General features: G+C 37.2%; 1 protein-coding gene across 1 annotated transcript; it reads right to left on the bottom strand.

Moving 5' to 3' along the window:
• Positions 1–4,012: 4,012 nt before the first annotated feature.
• On the bottom strand, positions 4,013–5,941 carry LOC120779446 (probable methylmalonate-semialdehyde dehydrogenase [acylating], mitochondrial). Its single transcript, XM_040111698.1, is given in 2 exon segments — positions 4,013–4,324; positions 4,326–5,941. Coding segments are annotated over 2 exon segments (1,560 nt in total). The 5' UTR covers positions 5,822–5,941; the 3' UTR covers positions 4,013–4,260.
• Between the last annotated feature and the right edge of the window lie 14,947 nt (positions 5,942–20,888).

The raw sequence follows: 20,888 nt of genomic DNA, 5'->3' as shown, positions 1-20,888 counted from the left end.
AGAATTTTCCTAACACTATTTATATTTTTTGTTTTAGTGGTCTTCACTATAAGTTACACATCTTCTGCGCTTTATTAAAAATATTAAAACCGTAATATTTATGTATAATATATTAGTACCACGTATAGCCACGTAAAGCTCAAACATGGAATTATGTACTAAATGGGCTTCTACAACGAAATGAGTTCTTTCCATTTCCATTTCTAAGGTATATTTCACATAATTCAGCATTCGGATAAACATCCATGTGTACATGCTGGAATAATAGCCAACATTGTTGGTTGAAACAAGCACGTACGAAATGTAACATTAATGTGAATACAATTTTTAATTAAATGTGCAAAACAATTTCAAAATTTTTTAATGAAAGTCTGCATGTAAATTCAACAATTGGATTTTGAGTTAGTTAGTTCATGTAAGTAGATTTGAAGCCAATACATTTATAACCATTTACATAGCTTTATGCTGCACATAATGGAAACAAATTGAGGTAAATGTATTTTCTAGTCCGCAATTACTGCAAAAATCATCAACAAGCTGAACCCACAAAATGGCACATTAGTACAGGGTTAAACCACGTCAAGTGGTTCAGGGAATTTTCGCAAAATCACTGATTTTGAAAATTAACAATTCATTAGGAGGGGCACTAAACGCATACCCCGTGATATAAATATTTCAAAATTCTTTTTTTTGTATTTTTATTTTGCCGCAGATTAAGAGATACAATCTTTTAGTACAATTAGGATAAAGAACATAAAAATTGTTTCACAATGCATTAACATTTTCATAATAAATATTTAATAATATGTGTGACATAAACTAACCTAAAATATGGATGGTCGATGGACGTGCCATTCGTTTTATGAGCGGAAAGAGGGACCCAAAATTCAATATCTTTGGAATGGCATGAATGAACAAAATTTTTTTTACAGGTTATTAAAGGTGAATATTTTCCGCGTTGTGTCACATAGTTTTCAGTTGTTTTTAGCGTGAAGAACACATGAAAAATTTCAATTGTTTAACAAAAAATTATTTAAACAAATGGACCGAGAATAAATATCAATAATATAGCATGAAAATTTTGTTCGAACTCACAAAATTTCATCGATTTATCTCATGAGAAAATAACAATTTTATCGTCCTTAAATTTCAACCTTTAACTTTAACAAAAAAATAATTTTGACGAAATATTTATATCATAGGGTATGCGTCTGGGCTTCTCCTAATGAAGTGCTAACTTTCAAAATCGGTGATTTTGCGAAAACTCCCTGGACCACTTGACGTTTGGTTTATGGAGCGACTTGGCGCATTTTAAAAATCTGAATAATTTGAGAAAGCACAAAATACAACTTGTGCAAGAACTGAAGCCCCTAGTGTTATCCCTTCGCTCTATGGGCTCTTGAAAACTTCCAAGAAGATCCGACGTTTTTGAACCAAATGTTATTCAGCGATAAGCCCCATTTCTGGCTCAATGAGTATGTAGACCAGCAAAATTGCCGCATTTAAAAAACAACGGTTTGTCAATAACGACCGTTACCGTCCCGTGATAGGCTATTATTTGATCCCTTGAAGCTTATGATTACGACGACAATTGGTTTCAACAACACGGCGCCACTTCCCACAAATCTCATCATTTAATGGATCTATTGAGAGAAGACTTCGGTGAGCAGATAATTTCACGTCTTGGGACGGTCGATTGGCTACCTAGCTTGTGTTTTATTACACCGTTGGATTTTTTCCTATGGGGATATGTAAAGACTAAAGTATATGCGGACAATGCCATTTCGATTCAGACCTTACAACAACACATCACGCGTGTCATTCGTCAGTTACCATCTGAGACGTAGACGCGGACAACATTTGAAAGACATAATCTGAAATAAATAAATGCTAGAGAGAGTTCTTTCGAATGATAATAAATATTCCCCATCAAATTCGAAATGAATCACCCTTTAAAATTATATTTCATAATGACTGATAAATCGATTAGCTAAAAACGTAATCTACATTATTTTGAGTAAGTAAGCTCAAATTCAGAAAGAATGTTATGCCAAGTATTTCCCCACCCCTAGTGAGTGTAAGAAAATTTAACCAAGAATCGCCGTCGGACATGGCTTAAAATAAATGCGTCAGACCGCAACAAACTTATCCATCCATAATGGTGTTGTATTTTTCACCAATGTATCCTTATTTGATTTACCAGAGTAAATTTGTACCAACTTCATTATACGCGATTTAAACTTGTAGATTCAATAAAGTCTTTACCTTATAGTTCATTTATAGATATACGTATATCTACATTTATTTCAGTTTAGCAATAGCCATATTTGTTATACCTGTGTGGTGGCTAAGGGAAATTATTTTCCAAATTTTATTAATTTGGATACCTTGATGAGTTCTGAATTTATATACTGCAACTAGAGAGAACTTATAGAATTTAAAAGTGACATATTGAAAGTAGGCGTGGTTGTAGGACATTTTTATACACCACAGCATGTTAAAGTTATTAAGGCAATTGTATCTGGTAAGGTTCAAACCAAAAAAGAATTTTCCTAAAATTCTCAAAACCGACCTAACAAAAATTAAAGGTAAAACAAGTAAGGAAGGTCTATGTAAGGTGCAAACGAACATTTTTGACACTTACAGCATGCAAGAATCATATCTTAGAGATTCCTTCATTTGCTGCTAAAACAATTAAAACATTTTCAAACGAGATATTTCATATTAACTCGGTCGAAGAGGCTAAATTTTATTGAATTTATTTATTTTTTTCTCTGAATTTCAATTATATAACTTACATATTGACCGATATTTTTGGTCAAAAGTCAACTATAGATACTGCGGTTCACATATTCGGTACCTAGGGACTTGAATAAGCTTGGTTCGATTTGGAGAATTTTGGTCACAAAGTGCAATACTTCAAAGTCACTACACCTTTTTCACAACTTCTAAATTTATGTGAAAAAATAAAACCTCAAATTTTTGAATTTTCTATTTTCATCTCCTACAAAAAGTTGTCTTTCATAAAATTTGGTTCTGTTTAAATATATAAAATAAGGAAGAGTTTAGAATAATTAACTATTTTTGGGTGAGTTTTTAATTTAAACAGTTGTGACAACGAACTTAACGAAACTTAATATTTTGCTTCCTATGTTGAATTGCCCTCGGGGGCGGAACCTTGTCTGTTACAGACATATCTACTTTAGATTCAAACTAATGGAACTCAATTCGTCTCAACATTCTGATCGGTTTGACTATATCTCAATATCTATTTCTTTCTTAATGTATGAACTCTAATTAGAATATTGTCAATGTTTCATGACATTTCATTCAATCTGTCTCAGAGTGCCAATATCTCTGTTATATTTGTATCATCGAACAATGCAATATATTTCCCGAATCTGGTTGGCATATCCTTAGAGCTTATGCCATATCATTCATATATTCAATATACTTATTACAAGCAGTGGCCACGCCGCGTGATGTGGTAAAAGGACGATTCCGCCTATTTACAATATGGACTTCACTCACTTTTATTTTCATTTTGAGTGGACAACCACAAACCAATTCGATGCAACATTCTATTATACGTATAATCATATATTGTGTCAAAAACCATAAAGGGGCTATACCAGTGTGACACTTTCGAAAAAAATTTTTTCGGGCGAAAAATAAATATTGACTATGCAGAAAAAATTCAGTTAGATTACAATTATATTTAGATATAAAACCCTTACGATTTCTCTTGTTACGTTTATTTTCCGATGATGTTGGGCATGAGTACCGCCAAGTCTTATTGCCTCGCCAATCGTCCACTTCGGCATAACTCACACAACATTTAAGGATTATTAACAGGTGGCGCAAAAATTACCTGCCGATGTTTTTTGGAAAATGAAAATTTTTTTTAAAAATGAAAAACTTTCATTCTGCTTGTGGATTATTTTTATTTGGTCTTTTATATTTTTTTACTTCAAGTCGGAAATATGATATCACGTAAATGGCCGCCGCCACAATTATGTATTCATATATTTATTTCTTAATAACATTTATGCAACAAATGAGCTCATAGCAACTTTACATTCTTAATAAGTATATACAAAAAATAAATGCAGCATTTCCATGTATGGATTGTTTTGAAAATATCAAGCGTACAAAAATATATGAACTTCGTTATTTATGTACCGGTCAGTGACACTAAGGCATCTTAAATAGGAAGACGAATGTCCTGGACTATCACTTTATATAGGTTGTAATTTTGATCTATTTCATCGTGGGCATGGCTACCGCCGTCTGGGTGTGCGTCACATCGGTTTCGCGCCACAAAAGTTACGGTCTTGGTTTGTGTGTAGAATTTGATGCCCATTTTGCCATAGAAGTGGTGATCCCCTCGGAAGGAGCCACGTGTGCCGGTGAACGAGAACATGGGTAGAGGTACGGGTATGGGTACGTTCACACCTACTTGACCTACATCGATTTCGTTGACGAACTTGCGTGCAGTTGCGCCATTAGTGGTGAAGATCGCTGTACCGTTGCCGTAGGGATTTGCATTGACGGTTTGAATAGCTTCGTCCAGGGTATCGGCTTTCAAAATTACCAAGACGGGTCCAAATATTTCCTCTTTGTAGCACTCCATATTGGGTGTAACGTCAGAGAGGATGGTGGGTCCAACGAAGTAACCTGCTTCATAGCCAGGTACCTTGACATTGCGTCCATCTAGAATAAGTTTAGCTTCTTCCTTTACTCCAGATTCAACAAGATCATTAATACGTTTCTTCGATTGTGCACTGATGACTGGACCCACATCTGTGCCAGGCACATGACCAGCATTCACCTTCAATTTCTTGGCGCGCTCAACCAAATCTGGAATCCATTTCTGTGCTTCGCCAACAAACACAGCAGTGGAAAGTGCCATGCAACGTTGACCCGCAGCACCAAAAGCGGCGCCAGCCAGTTGGTTCAAGGTGTTCTCCTTGTTTGCGTCAGCCACAATAACACCGTGGTTCTTGGCACCCATATTGCTCTGCACACGTTTGCCATTTTTGCCAGCACGCTCATAAATGTATTTGCCTGCAGCATCGGAGCCGACAAAGGAAACGGCTTTGATTTCGGGTGCATCGCAGATGAAATTGACAACATCATGTTGACCGTGAATGACATTAACAACGCCAGGTGGGCAGCCAGCTTCATTTAGCAGCTCCATCAACAGCATAGTCGAACCGGGCACTCGCTCTGATGGCTTCAGAAGCATGGTGTTACCACAGGTAATGGCCACAGGGAACATCCATAGTGGAATCATGGCGGGGAAGTTGAAAGGTGCAATACCCGCAGTGACACCCAAAGGCAAGACAAGCGAATAAGTATCCATATCGCGTGCCACGTTAGCCACAGTCTCACCCATTGCTAACGAGGGAATGCTACAAGAGTGCTCAACTACCTGTAATCCACGTAAAACGTCACCCTCAGCATCGGCAAGTGTTTTGCCTTGTTCCTTGGTTATGTTCTTAGCCAATTCACCCATATTCGATTTGATCAATGCTTGTAATTTGAACATAACCTGCTGGCGGCATAACACTGATTGCTGGCTCCACGATTTGAACGCTTTTTTGTTGGACTCCAAAGCTGCTTGCATCTCACTCTGTGTGTACTTGGGTACGCGACTGATGACCTCATTGGTAGCGGGGTCGTGCAAATCGATCCATTCTTTGGTTTGAGACTCCACAAATTTGCCATCGATGAACATTTTTGTAGTTGCTGGAGAAGAAGCGTAGCCGCGCTTAGCCAACAAACGGCACTCAGCGCCAATTAAACGAACCAAAGACATCTTCACAGTAGTTAACCACGTCACAGCGGAAATATTTAATCAAATTGTTTTTTATTCAAGTACTGACGAAACGTGACTGAACCAACCCGCGCAAAGGCTCCACTAGAACTGATTGTAATTTGAGCCCTTTTTATGGCATTTTCCATCACTTTGGCCAGAACTTCCGGCGATAAGTCCTCACATTCAAGAAAAATAAGTCTGGAGCGGTCAAATCAGGCGATCTTGCTGGCCAGTGCAAATCGCCAAAATGGGAGATTAGGCGTCCGGGAAATGCATCCTTCAGCATGTCGGTTGTGGCACACATTGTAGCGTACCATTGTTTATTTCCGTGTATTTCGCATGTGTTTACTACACAAATTTCAAAACAGAACTGACATAAAAGGTCAATTGTAAGATTTATAGCATCTTTTGATCATCTTCTGACTTTTGCGTCACTCGTTATATGGGATTTACCGCAATACGGACCCTTGGGTACGACGGCTCGAAATTAGACTTCCTGTTTGTACTCGAAAGGCTCTGAAGATATCTAAATAGTCATATATGGGTACAAATATTTTTATTATACATTTTATAAGGAATTATACATAAAATAAGGAAGACTTTGCAAATATTTGGACTGCGAAATAATATTCATCAAAGTTAACGTAATTTTATTATATAATCAGTAAAAAGCCGAAATAAATTTGTCAATCCCATTATTTTATGTACACAGCTTTTAACTTTTACACCTTCTAAACAACTCAACTTTACCCTCATATACCCGCTTACATCTCTTTAAAACACTCACTAATGGAAAGGCTTTTCGAATTGCGCATCCTCCAGCATGCTTCTTGCTTCTTTATTCGTCTCTCACATTTGTCTTACTTTCGTATTTGACATTTGCCTGAATTCCGACCTCATTTATTTGTGCTTAACTAGGGCTTATTTCTAATGTTCAGTTCCACATGCTTTTCGAACTTTTCCATTAGATTTCAATTTAACTTAAAGTTGTTATAAACGAGGCAAATAAACTAAAGTTTGAGTCAAACATTAGCACAACAATAGTAAAATTTACAAGTGACAAAGTGTTAAGTTAAGTTCAACTGCCTAAAAGCTTTGAGGCATAACAAACAGGATATTCTTGGTGCTAGATAAATGTTTTTATTTCACGAATTTTCCTTTACGCGTTTGGCAACTGAAATACAGGAAGATGCTCTCGTGGTTATTGAATAAGTGTAATTACTCCCCCCCCCAAACACTATGCACATTTTATTAAGCTCGATTATGAACAAAGAATGGTTTTTTCCAGACTTACAAAAAACTGCAGACTAGTATAAGTAGAACTTTAAATGCATGCGGGAACACAACAACAAAAATTATAAGTTCCATGGTAGAGAATAATGCAAATGAAGGACTGGCCACAGCATGACATATTTACTATTTATGCGGCGGTATATTATATTTGTAATGCACAAAATTAGGTTGAAATTTCTCAAGTAGTTCCTGTGAGATATGGGACTTAACCCAAAACTTGAAGGTAACACGCCCATTGTCTATTTTTTACACAGGCTCTCATGAAGTCCTTAGGTACCATCTTCTGTGTAAAATTTAATGTTTCTAACTCAGTTACTTACTGAGTTATCGCATTATAAACAATTTTCAGCAAAAGTGTTATATAGGTAATATTTAAGGAGTGCTAGATAGATTCATACTCAGCAAGTTTGGTTGAAATAGCCTTAGTTAGTAGGTAGGTAAGAGTGTTGACCTTTGAGCTCAATTAGCTATTTTGATACTCTATCGTAAGAACTTACCTTTATATCACGTTTCATTGTTGCGTTCAAGCCATATAAAGCCCTCAATGAAACTACTTATCTCTGTTATGTGTTTTTTAGATAGACGTTCAAGGCTTGTTATCTGATGGATTCCAGACATTCGTGGTCTGATTTGTGGTAAAGCTGGAGACTTGTTCAATAATTCTTCAAGAACTTCAGAGCCTTGCTCTATACCTAGTACTTCCGATTGGAAGATGCAGGATAAGCTTTGTAGACGGCAAGGTAGAGAGATATCAAACTCATCCGAGTATACCTCTCTCCTTACGCCACAGTTCGTTTTGGACCTGTCGGTATAAGTTAAAGTAGTATTCGCCACACCTACTAAACCTCTTCTACGTTTACGTTTAGAGTAATTACGTATATGTGACCCCGCACAAAGAAACCCGGCTAGTGTGTCAAAACAGGATTTTTCACATGAGGCGTTGAAAGATGTGAAGCACGTGTTCTCTCTCCCTTTCCTCCTTGTTCGTTACTATGTTAGCAGTTTAGCACAATGAATCACTCACTCTGAAGCGTTTCCGAGACGAACCAACAAGCTCTCGGGTTGCTCCCTGTAGTTCTACGTACATTCTCGTTGAAAACCGATAATCGACAGTTTCTATGTGCGGGGTCACATTTATCACAATTCAACCAATCCATAGCGTGTGAGTATGTTTATACTGTATGAGTGAGTGAAATGAAATCTAGAAGCTGTGTTTAGTAATAATTTTAAGTCGTTTTAATTAAAGGTGAAAAAACTTACACTCAAACTATTTTATTTTATAACATATATTTTTTGTAATTTACAGAAACTTAGTTTACCGTAATGCCATTGGATGTACAATATTTTTGGTTAATCCTTGGAACAAACAAATTCAACGGGTTTCCAACTCTGGAACATGCAACGTATAATTGACCGTGAGAGAAACACGGTTTTTCTGGCGATGCATCGATATTTTACCCGACAACAGCAATTTTAATTTCATCCCAGTTTGGATTACACGTCAATGTGATGAAAAGATCTGGTCGGCCGTATGCACGTTCGTAATTTATAGCGCCTTGAATGTATTCTTGCGTATGACGCGGACTACCATTGTATGATGATGGGAGGATATATGCAGGACCGATGTTGCTGTTGTCATTTGTTGCATCTACGTTACCCATTATGACATCACGCAAATTAATATACTCCTCAGTACGAAGTTTTGCTTGATTAAATTTTATATGTCGTAATCTCTCACTTTCGATTATTACATACGTATCCACAATGTACTGATGAAATAGTTAAGCGTTGAAGTTCATAGCACTAACTGTTTTCATCAGTTCTTCACCTGCAAATGAATATATTTATGAGATAAACAGGAATAATTGACTTAAAAAAATTAAAAGATAATCTATAAGATGTACCTGTAGTAGGATTCCTTTGTTTAATATTTAAATGATATCCATTTTCGACGATTGTCTTGAATTATTCGCATCGTACTACATATCTCTGCGTTGTATGCGTATGTCTCGACGTTCACATAGGTCACCGGGCATAACAACTGCAACTTTATTAACAGTTGGAACATTAGAAGTGCCTACGTACTCTTCATAGGGCACTTTGTCTGCTTTAATGACAATGACGTAGTTGTTGTTTTGCAGTCTGTTAGAAAGGGTATTGCACAATTGTACCAATTGGTTACTGTTTTTCAAAAACGTTTCCAAAATGTCCACAATTTCCCGTTCCTCCATCTGCTCTATATGGTTGTAAGCGCAGCGTGTATGTGATTGTTGCTCCTCATTTCCTATAAAATAAATTTGTAAAATTTTTGGATCGGCATCAGACATTGTAGGCAATGAACTGATTCGATCATACACTTGACCTTAAATCTTGAATGGAGATTCAAAATTCCGACCATCTTCATGATGAACAATTTTTTTTTGCTCCAAGTGACGTCATTTGGAAGCATGAATTGTATTTACGAATTTTCCGCAAAAGTAATTTCGACTGAGATGTTGTTCCAGCTAAAAGTGTTTTTAAAGGCTCCAGTGGTATATTGAGCAGTGGCAAGGAAATTTTCCCTGATGAGCAACATAAGCCAGCTGATTCACCTTTGTACTTGAAATCATGACAACGTTGACACTCTTTGTCCATACTACCGATTGTGATTAATGGATGTGACGAAAAGTTTATTTCAGAATCATATTCAAACGCGAGACGATTAAGTGATGCTCGATTATCCTGCATTCGCCGATGGTTATGTTTTCTATGTGCGTTGGTCGCTTGTTGAGGTGCCCCTCGTTTTCTCAAGGTATTACCACGAAGACGTTGAGTGCGTTGTCCTGAATTCTTATTTGCACGGTACGTGCGACTTGATTTCTTAAATTTTTATTATCCGCCGATGATCTATTAAATCGACGATTATAGACCAATTGCGCGTTGCGAGTACGTCGACCAATATTTTTTGCTCTTCCACGAAGACGTGGCATTTTTCTGTTAAAATAAGAAACAGTTAAATAATACACAACGAGTATGAGTTACTTATTGAAGATGAAATTTTAATTCATAAACTAAAAAGATTTACAGTATTGTATAAAATTTTTGAGTAAAAAACGTGTGGTTTTATTTCTTTGATCTTTTTTATTTAATATTTCCAAAAATGAATAATTTTTAAAAATAAACAAGTAATTTCGGGTGCAACCGAGCATTTTATACTCTTGCAATTTGCAGGAATCAAAGAAAGGGAAATAACTTAAGATGTAAAACGTCAACCTGAGGATCGGAATCTAAGCAATTGTATATACATATACTACATATAACTCATATGCTGACAGTCACATACAGTATTTTCGAAAACGAAAACCATTATATATAGTATATGGTAGTTGGCGTAGTATCGACTAGATTTTATCTATTTTTCATAACACCACATACCATTAACATCACATACTAAAATACTAGTCATAAGAGTTAAGTTAGTCGGATGTTCGAAAATCTGCTATTAGTCACATATATGCGGGTAAGTCAAGTTTTCGCTCAAATTAATTTATTTTAGGCACAAATATACACTGTTATGGTAAAAATGCTAGCTCCTTTGCATTGAGATAACTCACAAATTGGGCGATATATGCGGTACAAAGTCACTCGGAAGCTCGATTATCTTTATATTAGATATATGGGGACTAAGGAAAGTATTGATCCGATCCAACCCATTTTTGACACTCAGACATACCATTATCAGAGAAGTACTATCTCTGAATGTCAATTATATATCTCAGACATTGACCGACATTTTCTAACAAAAGTCAACTATGGGTACCCGGTCTAAATATTCGCTTCCAAGGGGCGTGAACAGTTTTTGTTGGATTTGAACAATTTTTGATCATAAGGTGGCACACACTAAGGCCATTATTCAGGCAAAGTTTACTTCCGCTATATTAATTACTTATTGATTTGTGTACTGGAAACTGAACGAATCAAGTGAAATTGTGCTATGTATATGGGAAGTAGGCGTGGTTATTGTCCGATTTCGCTCATTTTCACAATGTGACATAAAAATAAAAAAAATGCCCCCTTCCAAAAATTTTCGAAATCGATCACTCGGGTCCCGAGATATGGGATTTCACCAAAAAGTGGGCGGTGCCACACCCATCGCCCAATTTTCAAGCTTTCTCATACCATCTCGGCGGCAATTTTTTACGTTTCTGACGCATTTAGTTATTGATTTGTCGCGCCTTTAGCTGTTTTGAACAGTACCGTTATATAAGGAGTGAACGGGCTTTTCATCCGTTTTCAACCATTTTCACACTGTGGGTAGAAACTCCTGTAATATTCGTGCAGAGCAAACTTGGTTGTTGTACCTTTAGTGGTTTAGGAGATATACATATACATTAAACTAATTAAAGGGCGGGGCCACGCCCACTTTTTAAAAAAATGTTTCCCAAAAGTGCCCCTTGCTACAGCAATCCTCTGCACAAAATTACAGCTTTATTTCTTAATTTATTGCATAGTCACGGCACTTTATATGCTTTCAGTAAAAGGCGATTTGTGGGCGTGGCAATGGTCCGATTACGCCCAACTACGAACTCCTAATATTTTTGTACCACGAAACCTGCATACCAAGTTTCACCAAGATATCTCAATTTTTACTCAAGTTACGGCTTGCACGGACGGACGGACAGACAGACAGTCAACCGGATTTCAACTTTTCTCGTCACCCTGATCATTTATACATATATAGTACAAATAACCCTATATCTATCACGCTTAGTTTAAGGTGCTACGTACAACCGTTAGATGAACAAAACTATAACACTCTGTAGCAACTGGTTGCAAGAGTATAAAAATACAAAATTCGTTATGAAATCAATGAACTATGCAAACTAATTTGAAGATTAGGGTGGTTGTTAATCAATGCGTGCGAATTAAAAAAAAAAAAGAATTTCTATGAAATATACTCACTTCGATTCTAAATTTGCAAAATGTATAGTTTTTCAACACACTTCAAAATCTTCGAACATTAATTATATTTTGATATAATATTTGTATAGAAAGATAAATGTTGAAATATCGCAAAGCAGAAATTTTATTTGGTTATTGCTGCTGCACATTATTGCAATAACGGGGTCAGCATCAAAATAATTTAAGCGAAAAAGAAGGCTTCTTTAGGTGCATAAATCATATACCGAAATTGCCTATCCCGTCGCAGAGTGCACGAGTGGTTCCAACGTTTCAAAGTGGTCGTGAGAACATAAATGATGATCAACACTTGGGCAAATCATCGTTTTGGGAATCGGGATCGGCTTCTGCTTGTGTTATGATCTCACTTCCATGCAGCAGGCTGGAGAAGTGTTCCCTCCATTATTTTAGTATGCTCTGGACATCAGTCACTAAATCACCTCTAGGGATTCTACTAGAGTTTGCTTCGGTCATAAAACTTTCTGTAAGTCGCCGCATTTTTTCGTAGAATTTTCGAGCATTACCCCTGTCGGTCAGCTTGTCAACCTTTTCATACTCACGCATTTCGGCCGCCCGCTTTTTCTGTCTGCAAATACGTCTCGCTTCCCTTATCAACTCTCGGTATCTATCCCAACCCGCACGTGTAGTGGTCGATTGTAACGTTGCGAGGTAGGCAGTCTGTTTTCTCTCCGCTGCGACACGGCACTTCTCGTCGTACCAGCTGTTCTTTTACATTTTCCGAAAACCAATGGTTTCGGTTGCAGGTGTACGTAAGGAGTTCGAAATGCCGTCTCACAGTTCCCTTATACCGAGTTGTTGACGAGTGCTCTCAGAGAGCAGGAGTGCAAGCCGAGTAGAAAATTGTCTGTCTGTCTGTTGTGATCGCAGCTTCTCGACGTCGAACCTTCTTTGTGTTTGTTGACGTGCGTTTTTTGCTGAATTGTCTTCCGTCTAACACAACATGATCGACCTAGTTGGTGGCTTCTCGACCCGGAGACAGCCAGGTAGCTTAATGTATTTTCTCATACTGGAATCTAGTACTACAGAAAACCATATTTTGGGCCCCGGCGAAGTTGAGCAGCCTCAACCCATTTGGAGATGATTCCGTGGAGGCTGAATTTACCGACTGTTGTGCCAAAGATTTCTTCCTGGCCCACCCTGGCGTTAAAGTCTCCGAGAACGACTCTGACATCGTGGCGGGGACAGCTCTCATATGTGCGCTTCAAGCGCTCCTAGAAGGCATCTTTGATCACATCGTCCTTCTCTTCCGTCGGGGCGTGGGCGCAAATGAGCGATATGTTGAAGAACCTCGATTTGATGCGGTTTGTGGCTAGACGTTCATCCACCGGGATGAGTGATAGTACTCAAACCCCACACCAAACTTGTGCTGCTTTATATGTCCACTGTAGTAAATGTCACAAGAACCTACTCGTCTCTGTCCTTGTCCCGTCCATTGCATTTCTTGGACGGCGGTGATGTCAGCCTTTACTTTCATGAGGACATCAACCAGCTGGGCAGCGGCACCTTCACAATTAAGGGACCGGACAGTCCAGGTGCATGCCCTCTAATCGTAATCCTTATTTCGTTTGCCATGACATGGCGACATCCGAGGCATTTGTAAGTTGGCGTTTTTTCACGTGGCGGGTCCCAAACCCAGCGCACAACCATGCGCAGGGGATGTTTCGCCTTCTCACTTTAGCTCGCCTTCAAACGGATGTTCTTAGGCTACCTAGAGGAGACTTGGTCAAAGAACGGAAGTCGTAAGCTGCTTGAACCATATGTAAAAGGATCGTTTCTGGCTGCCCCCAAGTGAATGGCGATTATAACATATGACTATTTACAGACATTTCTTATGGTGAATGATTAGTAGGACCATCGCCCACTTCATAATACCATTCATAATGGTTACACATATAGCATGTTGAAATAAATAGTTAATAAATGTGTCAGCGACATTAGATTTCGCATTCAAAAGGCTTCATTGGGGCTACTATCAAAATGCAATGGGTCTGGCATCGCCCAACTTTAGGTGAAATCCTATTTCTAAGGAGCTTCTCTACCAAAGTTCACCAAATTTGGTGCACAACTTTATTTTAAAAATTGAACAGTAACGAAATTGGACAAAAACCATGCTCCCATGATTATTTTCGCTATTCTATGTGTAAATTAGCTTCAAAAAATTTTTTGTATACTTGAATAATGCCAAATGTTAATTCACAACATAAATCAGAGAGGCAGGCAAACACACAACGTGTAAAAATAAACAAAACGTTGTGATTTAATGAAAATTATTTTCTACGGAGTCGATTACGTGAGCTGTGTGAAAGGGCAAGCCTTCTTAATTATATGAAAATAAACTTGTACTATGTAAGGCGTTTATTGTTGCTTTATTTTGTTTCTTGAAATATGTTATTATGTGCGATGTGATATAATAAAAAACTTGTTCATTTATAGAAATAACTTCTTGGTGCTAATAAGTAAAACAAATGATTGGACTTCGATCAACTCTTGATATACTTTGGTTAGCTTTGGAGTTCTATAAAAGTAATATTGATGACTTTTCTTATTTGCAAAACATATTTTTCTTTAATTTCAGGCAAAACTTGAAGTAAGTAAATCAACTTCTGCGCCAGTTTTGTTATCATAACGGAATTAATAGTAGGTATTGCCATAGTTTTGCGTAAATCACGTACAAACACAACCATTAGTCCAACAAAATGCAAAATAAAACTTTGAAAATTGCTGAATTTCCAGGAAAAAGGTTTCTTTTGGGATTTTGTTGCGGCAACCAGTAGCTAAAGCAAACGAACATACTCCACATTTTAATATTTGTATTTGTTTTTATCTTCCCAATCCCTCACTCCTGGTGCAAAGTGTTTTGTATTTTAGTACCTCTGATATTTTGTTGGCGTGTCTATTCGTTGAAGTCAGCTCCTTTACTCTGTCGTTTACAGCAAATTCTCACCGCCAATAAAATGAGAATTGATTACATTAGGTAACTCACATTGCAAGCATTTGCCTCAGTATTTCGAACCTTCCATTTATAAATTTGCATAAACGTCTTTTCTTTCCCCTTATTTATATATCTAAATACATTATTTCAAGCTTTATTTGGAAATTTGTTAAACAGCACGTCCAGCTATACTTCACAGTGCCAAACTTTCAAAAAGATATACTCAGAATCGTTCAATTCAAATCCTCAAGTAGTTTTCCAATAAGAGTGAAATGATTTCTTAGAAAAACTCACAATTGTTAAGGAGATTCAAAAGTTTCTTATTTATTGTGAAATATATTCGAATCAATTAAGTTCAAAATATAACAACATTTCCACAAAAACAAGTCGTATATCGTGAATAGAAGGTTTAATATTGACTTCTAAATTTTGAAAAGAGTTTGGTTTATTGCTAAGGACCAATAACTTCAAATAACTCAACAAGAATTAGTCTAATGGTGTTAAATCACAACTTCTGGGTGGCCATCCAATGTCACAATTTCTGTAACAATCGAATCTTCAAACTTTTCTCGCAATAATTCGATTGATACACGTGTTGTATGGCACGTAGTCCCGTCTTGTTGGGACCAAATATTGTCAAGATCAAATTCTTCCAAATGCGGCCATAAAAAATTAGTTATCATCGATCTATACCACTCTCCATTAACATATCCTCTTTATTTCGAAGAAGTGGGGACCGATGATTTCACCAGGCCAAAAACCACACCAAACTTCAGACGAAAAAGAGCCTCATTGTAAAAGATGATTGTCTTAAAAAAAATCGTTATCCAATGGCTTCAGTTCTTGATTGAGAACAATGTATGTATAATGATCCGTATAAATACAAGCCCGAAACCGTATATCGAAATCCTCCAGATTGTGGTCCCAATTCTTGTTTTCAACAATTCGACGAACAGCGCGCACGGATGGACGATTATTACGACCATAAAATGGCAAAAGCGCACGAAACGTTGCAATTGGAGAACGATCATTTTGCTGATAAAATAGAATAGTTAATAAACTTTGTTATTGAAAAAAAAACAAATAAGAAAAGGCAAAGTTCGGATGGAACCGAACATTTTATAAGTATACTCTTGCAACTTGCAAGAATCAAGCCAAGAAAATATCTTAAGGTACAAACCCTTAACCAGAGGATGGGAGACGAAGCAATTGTATATACAGTTGAACTACCTTAACTCGAATCACCATAATCCAAAAAATAACTTCGAGTTAGTGAAACTTCGAATTATGGAAGAAAGTGTATATATGTATGTATATTAGAGTGATTCAAAAAAAAAAAAAATTTTATTTCGTTTGGTACTCGGAAAAATAGATTCCTAGACACCTCTAGGAAAGCCTCTCCAAACATGAGTTTTTAATTGTAACGGGAAGGTCCTCCTACATACAGTTTTCTATTTTTTCTTATTATCAGATAGAAAAATTTATATCTCGCTTTCAACTACTTAAAAAAATATATTGTTCCTTAGATTTTGTAGGAAATTGAATGCTCTACAAAAAAGGTCTATTATGATTTTTTCGTAAACCCAAACGTTTAAAAGATATTAACAGTTAAAGTTTGATTTTTTGTTTTATCAGCAGATAAAAATTGTAGTTAATTTGAAATCAACAGAGGTTAATGGTAAGCTGACATTTTAGTACTAAAATGCCATTTTCTCCCCATCATAATATACTATGTACATTTGTTTCGATTTATTCAAAGGCTGATATTCTCAGCAGCTGCGAGCGAAGGCGTGTTTAATGTATGACTATGGAACCATGGTCAGCCACACTTACGATAAAATTTGTCAGAGACACTTATGAGGATTTCAGTAGGGCGTACATGTGCTAATTTTAACCTGCAAAATCATACAATCTATGCAGAAGTAACTATGCATAGGTACTTATATGCAACAAACGATTGGGGTTTCAAAACTAAATATGTTTACATTACATTCTGCACAAGTTGTCGCCCCAGCTCTTTAAGCAACTGTAGTTAGTTCTTGACGGGTCTGGTAACTTTACCAAATTTTACATTCAGATTTACCTTAAATTAAACTTAATATTTTCACATCTGAAAATATCGCAATGTAATGCCAAAGACACTTATATGGGATCCGTATTACAAAGTGTACTTTAATAAAAGCTCAAGAAACTATGTACCAGCATAATGACACATACATATGTAGTATATTACGACATTGAATTTTATCAGCTGATGCGAGTGCGATGTGATAAATTTAAAAAAGTATAAAGCAGAAAAATGGATCTAAACGTATCAATTTAGCGTAAATTTGGCTATCATGGACTATTTTGGTTGGAAATGTATATTATGTTCAAAATACATATTTATACCCTGAAAAGTTAAATAAAAATTTGGCACGAGTACGAGCTCTATACAACTTAAACGACCGGAATAAAGTGCTTGTATTGACTTTTTCATATGACGATTAAAATTCACGTAAGGGATCCGTATTTGTAAAGGATTTTATAGCTTCAGTGTAACCGAAGTTAACGTTTTTTCTCGTTGTTTGTTGTTGTAGTCTTTTATTAATTAATATTAAAAATAATTTTAGTGCCGTTTGTGTATAAAGATATGTATGCCATATAGCAGCAGTGATCGATTCCACCAACTAATGACTGAAGCCATACCTATAAGTTGGAAATAATTATCTCGTACGTCGTACACTTAGCTACCGAAACCAATCAGAGTATTTTCGCTGACAGTGAAGACATCCGATTGTACCCACCGTCACCACCACTACTGTCAAATTCATTTAAAGTGGCGGCATTGTTGGGCTGCATGCTCCCAATGTCACCCGCTCCCGTCACTATTGTCTATAGTATTCAGTGTTTGCTCCGATTTGTGTGCCGTAATCACTTTTGGGCATGTAAGTGCCATATATGAGAATCTCTGCTTGTTTGTTTTTACTTATGAAGAATCTCGTATATAGGTTTGTACCTTTCAGGATATCTTATTATTAACTATATTTGACTGCTTTGTTGGATTCAGTTTTACTGTAGTACACCCTTAGTCACACCGGTACAAATTGTACTGGGCTTATTATATGAAATCCTCTATGCTCTTTGATCGCTTATTTAATTTAAGTTTTCCGCTGAAAGCATAAAAGCAAAGTTTATAAAGTATAGGATGTGACATGGATTAAATATACATATGTATGTACATATGTATTTATGTATTTTATAGCTACAAAGTTGTAAATGAAGCAAATTTGTAATTTCTATACCTTCGTAACATTCATATGTTGACATTCAGACAGTTCATTTGGTTCCGTTCTATTCTACACGTGCTCTCATAAATAAAGTTACCAAAATTTCGGAATCCCATTCCGCGTTTGTCATAATAAAATTCCCTATTCAAATAAAGATTTGTCTATTTTAACTTCATTATATTTATTTGCACACAGGCATATACATATGTAGTTGCAACATGTTTCTTTTGAAATAATTGCTGGTTGGCTGCATACATGTGAGTTACTTTAAACTGTTTTTGTTGGTCACTTTACAATGTCGGTTTCATTATTTACATATTCGCCATGCCGACTAATTTTTCTTTACTCTGTTTTCCTTCTGGCAGTTTTCCAACGTACTTTGGCAATACCGTAATGTTTGCTCATGTTATGTATTGTATAAACTTTCAACATATCGAAAAAACACTCAGTGCAATTTGATGAAAAAAGTTCTATCCGTAAGCTAGGTTGATGTACTTCTAAAGAGTGACACCACATCTTCGATTTGGGAACATCTATACGCCTGTCAATTTGCGTGTGATGCGACGTTTACGCGAAGCTATGTGCGACTTTTCTAAGCCACTTCCGTTGGCAAACCACTTTTACAAATACTTCATGAGTGCCAGCTTGTTCTGCTCGATAAACGCCCATCATTTAGGATGGATGTCGCAACCAACTAAAGTTTAATAGCGTTTGTCACATGGTTGTTTCATTCAAATTGTAAGTTAAAGCTACTCGCACTCCCAACTTTTTTAAAATTCTTTCACCGATTGATATTGGCAAACACTTCTTTTGCTCAATACCCTCTGATTGCATTTGAAAGTCAAATGCGTCTACATTGTTTGCGCATTATGCTTTGTGTTGGCAATGTTCAATTCCACGGAATATACCCTTCGAGAGTAAATGAGAATCTCTGCACACTTGTAATACATTCTCATTAAACCACCACGATTTGTATATGTATTTGTGTCTGTGAAATATTTATTTTGATGTATATTTATTCTCCTTACTAGCGGCGAAAATGTTTGCACATTTAAAAATTTTAGCAAATAACAGTAGATAATCACGACTTCCGGTCTTTGACCAAGTATCCTCTGGGTGACCAGAAAGCATCCGTTTAAATGCGAACTAAAGTGAGAAGGCGAAACATCCCCTCCACAGGGTTTTGCAAGCAATTACCAATTTGAGGAACAACAAATCGGCGGAGCCGATGGATGGCCGACCGAGCTATTCAAGCATGGTGGCGAAGAACTGATAAGGAGCATGCAGCAGCTTTTTTGTAAAATATGGTCGGACGAAAGCATACCCAACGATTCGCATTTAAGTGCGCTCTGCCCAATCCATAAAAAAGGAGACCCCACAATCTGCGCCAACTACCGAGAGCTAAGTCTCCTAATCATCGCATCGGTTCTATCGAGCGTATTGTGTGAAAGAGTAAAGCCCACCGTCAACAAACTGATTGGACCTTATAAGTGTGGCTTTAGACCTGGCAAATCAACAACCGACCAGATATTCACCATGTGCCAAATCTTGGAAAAGACCTGCGGAAAAAGAATCGATACACACCACCTTTTCGTTGATTTCAAAGCTGCGTTTGACAGCACGAAAAGGGGCTGCCTTTATGCCGCGATGTCTGAATTTGGTATCTCTGCAAAACTAATACGGCTGTGTAAACTGACGTTGAGCAACACCAAAAGTTCAGTCAGAATGGGAAAGGACCTCTCCGAGCCGCTCGATACCAAACTGCAGAACTTAATCGAGAAGGTACAATCTTTTATAAGAGTGTACACTACGACCGCGTCTCTAGTTTTGCTTTCTCCAGACTGGATAAGGAAACAGGGCAAATGGGTCTGGCGGTCATCAAACAAACAGTCGTCGCGCTCGCGACTGGGCTCCCACGTCACTGTTGACAGTCATAACTTCGAAGCTGTAGATAATTTTGTTTATCTTGGAACTAGCATTAATACCAACAGCAATGTCAGTCTCCAAATCCGACGCAGAATAACTCTTGCCAACAGGTACTAATGTGGACTAAGTAGGTAAATGAGAAGTAAAGTCCTCTCTCGATGATCAAAAACCAAATTCTACAAATCACTCATAATTCCCGTCCTGGTATATGGTGTGGCGGCATAGACGATGACAGCATCTGATGAGCAGACGTTACGAGTTTTCGATACAAAAGTTCTGCGAAAGATTTATGGTTCTTTCCGCGTTGGCCACAACGAATTTCGCATTCGATGGAACGGTGAGCTATATGAGATATACGACGACAATAACATAGGCCAGCGAATTAAAAACAGCGGCTACGCTGGACGAAAACACGCCAGCTCTGAAATTATTCGAAACAGCACCCGCCGTGGGAAGCAAAGAACAACTGGTGTCACGTTGCGAAAAGACGAAACGACTGGTGCGTAAAGAAGAAAAATCATTAGTTTACCATATTTCTGAATGGAATACGGCCCGACATGTAGACGGGGCATACCATATAACGACTGCTGCAGAAACTCTCAAGAGGTAGAAGAAGAAAAGTCTATGGAACATCTTCTATGCAACTATCGGTGGTAATAGAGTTAGGTGATTTTAGACAATGAGACTC

This window comes from Bactrocera tryoni, chromosome 1 (genome assembly GCF_016617805.1).
Source record: "Bactrocera tryoni isolate S06 chromosome 1, CSIRO_BtryS06_freeze2, whole genome shotgun sequence".
NCBI classification, from domain to species: Eukaryota; Metazoa; Arthropoda; class Insecta; order Diptera; family Tephritidae; genus Bactrocera; species Bactrocera tryoni.
Note: the sequence above shows the minus strand (reverse complement) of the source record. Positions and strands in the feature narration are given on the sequence as shown.